The sequence below is a fragment of the Phoenix dactylifera genome, chromosome 4, assembly GCF_009389715.1.
Source record: "Phoenix dactylifera cultivar Barhee BC4 chromosome 4, palm_55x_up_171113_PBpolish2nd_filt_p, whole genome shotgun sequence".
Classification (NCBI taxonomy): domain Eukaryota; kingdom Viridiplantae; phylum Streptophyta; class Magnoliopsida; order Arecales; family Arecaceae; genus Phoenix; species Phoenix dactylifera.
The window spans coordinates 15341733-15349675 of record NC_052395.1 but is presented as its reverse complement, the minus strand read 5'-3'; the positions used below and the strand labels follow the sequence as shown (position 1 = coordinate 15349675).

The window sequence follows — 7943 nt, the reverse complement described above, 5'->3', positions numbered from 1 at the left end:
CATAGCTTGCGATGCTTTTCCACCCTCTTTTTGCTCATTATTTTCAAATATCATTTATAAAGATTTCGTTGTGAATTAATAAGCTTCTGATACTGTAGTTTCCTATTATAACTTATTATATGTTTGCGGCTACGAGTTTCCAAGGATCAGAATCACATTAAATTCATTATCTTATACTGAAATCAATTCTCAGAGGAGGTGAACATAGCTCAAATTCGGTCATTGGAGGATGAACATCATTTTCTCCGGACCAACGAGGACAGGGATTCATCACCGGCCGTACAAACGCGACCGGTAGCCCTGAACCCTCGGGTCCACCGTCATCCATTACGATGCCTTCGCCATCACGACGGACCTGCATCAACGCACTTAGGCTCGGTGGACCCTAGATTCGGGTCGGATGGGCTTAATTTTGAACCGCTCAAACCCGATGACTAGCGTTACTGGCATCCAATCAGTGCACTCCTGCGTTAATATTCGAACCCCACCATTTGATTGGACGTGTCATGATGTGGTGGGCCCTCGAGAGGCTTCTAAGATAAGACAGTTGGACGGGCTCTGATCAAAACCAGAAACTATGAAAGGACAAGGGAAGGTCCAATCTAGATGTTCCACCGTCCCGCAAGTTACCGTCCGATCAATGCACGTGTTGGGGAATTCTTACAATAAAGGGTTTGCGGGAAGAAGCGGGACGCCTGAAAGCCCGGGTTCCCTACTGCTCCGCCGTTGAAAGAGTTCGCAGTGCAAAGACTTCCAAACCACCAACGTGGTAGCTCAGTTGGAACGGGCGTTTACTTCTAACTAAATGGTTCCAGGTTCGAAACGCGCGGGCGTCAATTAAATTTGGGGACCGAATGCTCCACGCCTGAACACGGGGTCTGGAAGTGCTACTGGTCGGCTGATAGCCTGGGTGGTGCCAGGTGTGACGTACTCACACGGAGGGTCGGGTCGGGTAACCATGCCGGCTCACGGGTGGGGAGGGTATAAGTAAAATAGGTCGGCGTGCCCAACACACGACCCGGTTTGCCCGCATCGAATATTCTCCTGGCGGGGTGGGGGGCCCAGTGAGGGCTGCTACGCGGGGTTGGGCTTGTCCCTTCCTCCCCTCTGCTCTCTTTTTTTTAGCCAAAAAAAAAAAAGACTTCCAAGATTTCGCGCAAAAAAAAAAATTTCACATCAAAATATTTTTTTAAAAATAATTTTTAAAAAAATGTGATACCTCAAAAAATAAAAATAATATATTTGATTGATCATAAAAATTTATATGTCAAAATGGTTATTGTTAGTTAAAAATCTATTTTTTGAAAAAAAATATAAATTTTCTATTATATCCTTGATAAAAATAAAGAATTTTATCAATAATTTTTGATAATTTAAGAACAGTTTTGAAAAAATATCTCAATTTCTAACCGAAGAAAAAAAATAAATTTTTTATGTCTCTAATGTTGTTTTATAAAATATAAAATTTTATTTTTATAAGAATGCCATTTTTTTTTTTAGGAAAACTTCAACCAAAGAAGAAAATCTGCTTTCGTGCTTCATGCCAAACAAAATCTTTTTTTTTTTTTTTTTGGTAAAACGGCTACTCATTCATATAACTCTAACGTGAGTACAACCTGCTAAATCGCGGGAAAGTAAAAGATACAAGTAAGGATGAACATCATCATCAGACGTCCAAGTAAAGTCTCCGGAATACCGGGCAGCATAAGAGGCGACCCAGTCTGCAGCCCTGTTCGCCTCTCTAAACACATGTCCTATCTGAACGTCGCCCATCATACATACCATCCTACGTATCTCTCTAATGAGGGGATGGCCATCCCCAAACCGATCCGCCCCTCGGAGCCACTCGACAACCACAGATGAATCCCCCTCAAGGCATACCCGCTCCACACCAAGAACCTGCCACACATAGGACATACCCTCCCACGCCGCCCGCAGCTCAGCTCCGACCACAGAGAGTCCAGGCGTACGCCGCCCTCCTGCCGCTATCATCCTGCCATAGTGGTCCCTAACCACAAATCCAACTCCTCCAACCACACCATCCACTGACCGACTGCCATCAAAATTTACTTTAAGATAGCCAAGGGGTGGGGGTACCCAAGAAACAAGGGCAAACCGGGGCGCTGAAGCAGCGTGGAGAGTACCCCAGATGTCCCTGGCTATCCCAGAAGAAAATCGCATGGTAGCCGCAAGAACCTCCCTCGCAGCTAGCGTCGCTCTATCCACCACCCTCCTCGGAGGCGACCTCCTCCCCTCAAACAGACCGGCATTCCTATCCAACCAGATGTGATAGGACAGGTATGCCACCAGAACCCCTACCTCCACAGATCGGGGACTCAGCATGGAGGCTCTCAACATCTGAATCATATCCTGTGCAGAGACTATCGAGTCGGGTAGTAGGACCGGTGATCTCCTCCATATCTCTCTGGCTGTGGGGCACTGCAGGAGGACATGCTCGATCGTCTCCTCACTATCTGCACACTCCTCACAATACTGAGAGACCGCCATGCCACGCCGGGCTAACAAGCTCCTCGTAGGAAGGCAGCCCCAGGCCACCTTCTAGATGAATAAAGCCACTCGCGGATGAATCCGCAACCTCCATATCCAGCCGCCCTCAATCTGACGAGCTGGCTCCCTACCAGTCAATGCACGGAGATCTCTGACCCGTACCCGCGTCCGTCCCGTCGGAACCCATACTAGCCTGTCGCCCCCCCCCTCCAGTGGGAATCGGAATAGATAGAACCGACTCCGCCAGTCGCTCTCCAAAGACCTCCCGGACCATCTCCTCCCTCCATCGAGCCCCCTCTAGTGTCAGCAGCTCACTAACCCTACATCCAGCTAATCTCGTCGCATCAACCATGGTCGGCATACGGCAGATCGGTATCTCGGTCACCCAACTGTCCTCCAGCACATCAATAGACCGTCCATCACCTATGATCCATCTAATCTCTGGAAGCACCACCCCAACTCTAGTGCAAATCTCCCTCCAAATCGGAGAATGGTGACGGCTAGCTCGCACCCCAGGAACCAAGGCACCATATTTGGCCCTCATCAGTGAAGACCACATACCCTCGGGCTCAAGCATAAATCTAACTGCATGTCTAGCAACTAGTGCCTCCCGCGTGGCCACCAACGACTGCACCCCCAATCCTCCATAGCTAGCCGGCTGGCACACAGCATCCCAAGCCACCAAGTGGAGTCTCCCTCTGCCACTGCACCTCCCCCAAATAAAGTTCCTAAACAGCTGCTCAAGGGATCTCAGGACTGTAACTGGAATGATAGTATTGGAATGATAATAAAGTCCCAAACAAAATCTTTCCCTATAATGGAATTACAGATAAAAAAAGTAATTCTCCAGTTGAGTTTCGAACACAGATGGTTATTTACCAAAAAAAAAAAAAACACAGATGTGAGAGGCAAATATTTTAAATAACGAATAATTCGGCTTCTCTTTTGCCGAAAAACGCGCCGCTCTCTTTCCGACTCTCCTCCAGAGTTTACCGGTAGTGGGACCCGCAATGCGCTAGGGAGCAATTCGTCGTCACGGATTCGCACGTGTTGCGTATACTTCCATTATCATGATAACATTTCCTCGCTTTAAACCGCGTCATAATCCCAGGATGATGTAGTATACCATCGTAATCGGAAGAGCTATCAGCATCCCAAAAATCACCCTGACAATTTTTTTCAAACATCGTAAGATTGGCTACAAAAAAAAGATCAAAGTATAATTTCCGATTTCATTGTTTTAATTTAAATATACTTACGCCGTGCTAAGAATAGCGGGATGGACGTTATACTCCTTGGCGAACACGAAGGGGACGATGCCTTGCGGAAGGGCCGCCTGTTAAAAACCGAAGGACAAATTAGATCCAGGGAGACTCTTGGGTACACTTAGGGTCCTCGAATCAGAGATTGGGACGGCATGGCCATCAGATCGAGATAAAAAGGAGGAGGAGTTTGAAACGTACCTGTACGATGGCCACGTGGAGGAAGACGCCGCGGAGGCCGACGGCGACGGATGCCGCGGCCATGACAGCCGGGCCGGTGAGGAACCGTACGGCCATCGCGAAGGTCGCCGCCGAGTTCCCGCACGCGATGATCTTCGGCTGCAGCGCCATGAACAACCCTGCCGCAAACACCAACTGACACGCATCATTCCACCCAGTAGTTGCGTGGGTCCGATAACATTATTATCATCAATAGAAATAAAATGCTGTCGCAGTAAATACTCCGGTCCGTTCTATAATTATATTCGGCATTATTTCGGGTTGGGACCAAAGGAAACAGGGATGAAGGAGTTGAGGGTTTGCAACACCCCTCTGGCCCCACCTGTCGACGGATAAACTTCGACCTGCTTCCGAATTTAAAATAAAACCCAAATATACGGTTTATTTTAGAATGTATATAAAATTCAGAACCCAACCTAAGCTAAACATAGCCATTCCCAGCCCGGCGTCCGATAGTATGGAGATCGACTTCTCTATTATTTTCGGCATCGCTATGTGCCACCTGTACACATAGCAGTATTAAAAAAATTAATTATTTGTTTAACTAATCAGGTTAAAATATGGGAGGAAATTTGAAAAAAGGGGAGAAAAAATAGTTGGTCGGGAGAAGAACCGGAAGGCGACGAGGGACCAGATGAGGCCAATGAGGCTGGAGTAGGTGTTAGGGTTGCGGATCAGTTTGCGCCACACCATGATGAGGATCAGACGGGTCATGACGCTAGCTGGAGGCATCAGGGGGTGGGTGTGCTTCGTTCCGTCGGACGGCCCTCCGCCGCCCTTCGGGTGGAGCTCCGCCGTCGAGCTCGACCCCAGCTTCGATAACCCATCCGGTCCGCTTTCCCTGTCTCTCTCCTCCAAGTCTTCTAATCCCTTCCGTCCTACGAAGCTAAATTCTTCTCCTCCACATCCGTAATCCACACACTCCGGTATCGCCGCTCCTTTGGAAGTGTTGATTTTAATAGAGCTAAGAGCAAACAGATAAATATAGATTATTTAACAGTTAAAAACATATATTACCTTTGGTTCCGCCGTTTTGGGGGAGATCGGCCGGGACGAGCATGCGGATCTCCTTGGCGCCGCCATGGTCCAGCCGGCCGGCGAGGTCCGGGGCGGCGAAGTCCGCGCCGCCGAACACGTGCAGCCCGCCGACCTCGGATACCGGCGACGCGCTGGAGCTCCAAACAAACATGTGGAGCTCCTTCGCGTCATGGTGGGCCGCTCTGTTCTGCTGCTGCTGCGTCTCTGAAGCCGGCGCCGGAAGGGTCGGATTGGTGGCTGTAGGTTTCTTTGTCACGGCGGCAGAGGAGATCTCCGGGTTGGGAGCCGGGTAAGGTCCGAAGCGTGGGGATCCGACGGCGGCGCCGCCGTCGTCGAAGTTGGAGGGGCGCGGTGTGGGGCCACGGGAGGAGTGGAGAGAGTAGAGGTCGGCAGGGCCGAAGTTAGAGGGGCGAAGGGGGGGCGGGGCGCCGCCGACCATGGCGAAGAAGTCGGAGTGATTGAAGTTGGATCCCCGTGGAGTAGGATTCCGGGAGGAGCTCAGGGAGTAGATCTCGGCGCCGGTGAGGTTGGAGGGGCGCGGGGTCATGGCCATGGAGACGGAGCGGCGGGAGGCGTTGGAGCGGCGGACGGTGACGTGGATCTTGCCGTCGCCGCCGACCTCGGCGTCGGCCTGGAGGAGGTCGCGGCCACCGTCGAGGGAGACGACGTCGGAGTCGACGCGGAAGGAGACGATGGAGGCGGCGGTGTCGGGGAACTGGTCGGCGATGAGGAGGCGGGCGGCACGGTACTCGAAGAGAAAGAGGAGGAGGGTGTACCAGATGATGCACTGGAGGACGACGACCTGGACCATGAGGGATCCGGAGAAGCCGCCGTACATCGCGATGAGGAGGGGAATTCCCATGACGAGGGTGTTGGGGAGGGTGGCGAGGGAGAAGACGGTGATCGCCCAGTTGAGGGAGCCGCGGGAGGAGAGGCGGGTCCAGGCGGCGAGGGCCGCGAGGACGATGAGCTTCTGCAGGGTGTCGGCGGCGATGAAGCGGAAGTTCATGGTGTAGGGGTCGTTGGTGGAGATGAAGTGAAAGGAGAGCAGGGGGACGGCGAAGATGGCGACGAAGCGGTTGATGCCGGAGCACTGGTCGGGCGAGAAGATCCCCCACCACCGCACCGACCCGTAGGCCAGGATCATCGCCACGTACAGCGGCACCACCGCCGTCAGCACCGTGTACAGGTCGTGCCACGTGATCATCCCCGCCGCTCTTTTTATTCCTCCGATGCCGCCGCCGCCGGATCTTCTGGTGATGGTGGTGGTGGTGGTGGTGCTATCGCCGGAAGAGGCAATGGCATGCGGCGGAGAATTGGGCGATGTGCTCCTTTTGCTCTGTTTCGGATAAGGGAGTGAGTTTTGGGAACTTTGGGGTTCTTTAATGATGGGGTGTGAGTTCTCTCTTTCTTGTCGGGGGGGGGGGAGAGCTGGGAAGCGAGCTTAAGCTGTTCAGGAGCGGAAAGCAAGTAGCGAACCTATGGCTATCCAACTTCCCCGTTTGCTGGCTATTTATACACGCGGAGCGGAGCAGCGACGGCCAGCGAAATGTTCACATGGACTCGTTCTTCGGGCGGGAGAAAGAGCTATTGCGTCCAACAGCAAACAGCTTTCAGGTATCGGCTGAGTTTTAGCTGACGCATTCAATTGGGGCTGTGTAGCACTCGAACAATTCAGTGTAGTCGCGCAGCTGCCTCATTTTGGCGGCTAGAGTTATGATCGAAAGCACACCATCCTCTTCTCCTAAAATAGCTATGAACATCTGGATCCCTCGTTCAGCTGAATCGACGGATCTACAACTCCTCTATCATTGAAGCAGATCTATAGGTGGCATGGGAGGGCCTTTCCTACGCGAGACATGCTTTGAGTACAGAGTGCATCCACCTGGAGGGCGACTCGGTCTCTGAGATCGAGGAAATATGCGGGCGCCTCTTCAAGTCGGATGGGCAGTCCTCGCTTCTTGACATACGATGGATGGCAGAAGATTGTAACTCCTTCAGGTTACGCATGTTTATCGAAAGGCTAATACAGCTGCTGACTAGATGGCCTCCTACGCGGCTTATTACTCGGAGAGTTTCCTCTGAGTGAACCAGGCGGATGTTCCCTACTCATTTAGTCAACCTTTTTTTCTTATTTTTTTGGTTATACTCATATACGCTTGATGTGAAAAACCCGTGTACCAAAAAAAAAAAAAAAAAAAAAAAATCCAACATTCCACGTGGATCTTCTCCCGAGATTCATTAAAAGAGGCGAGGTTCTCATGCCATGTCGGATAAATCATATTAAACGAAAGTCCCATTAAGAAATGTCCAATGATATCTATTAGGATTGATGAGCAACGCTCTCATTATTTCGAATACAGAGATCGACCAGTTCAAAATACTGAAGTGGAATACAAGTCTTCTGGAGCGTGAAGCGGATCGATGGCCCCTGCAAAATTGCGCCACCTTGGACTTGAGTGCAGATTGAGATACCATTGATTCGTACTAATAGTTGGATCCCGCTCCATTGCTTGTATGATACGCACTGCGCTTTCGTACAAGCATATTTCGTGCGAGTGGCACAGCAAGCATGATCGACGCTCTTAGCCAGCTGCTGGGAGGCAGGATATTGCGTGGCTCTTACATCGCATGCATGATCACCTTGATATAGAAAACGCACGAGATACACCATGATTAAGCTCACTAGGAGCCACGGAGTTTTGTCCTTTTAAATGGCGTCAAATCGGTGATGCGTGGTATATTTTGTTATCGATGCTGTTTTGAGCTGGGTGATCAGAGTTTTTTAGCCATAAAGAATGAAATGAGAAGGTAAAGGAGGGGCTTTTGTGGTGGCAACTTTTTCCCTCTGGCATCTATTGGTCCATATATAACAGGCCTTTCTAGCTTGCACTC

The 7943-nt window shown here is 50.7% G+C and overlaps 1 protein-coding gene across 1 annotated transcript; it reads right to left on the bottom strand.

Moving 5' to 3' along the window:
* Positions 1-3296: 3296 nt before the first annotated feature.
* LOC103695681 (auxin efflux carrier component 3a-like) lies at positions 3297-6665 on the bottom strand. The gene is made up of 6 exons (XM_008777062.4): positions 5028-6665; positions 4624-4948; positions 4427-4512; positions 3972-4129; positions 3768-3844; positions 3297-3674 (listed from the first exon to the last, which is right to left on the bottom strand). Exons 1-6 carry the CDS (start codon positions 6253-6255, stop codon positions 3608-3610), a joined length of 1941 nt encoding a protein of 646 aa, XP_008775284.1. The 5' UTR covers positions 6256-6665; the 3' UTR covers positions 3297-3607.
* Between the last annotated feature and the right edge of the window lie 1278 nt (positions 6666-7943).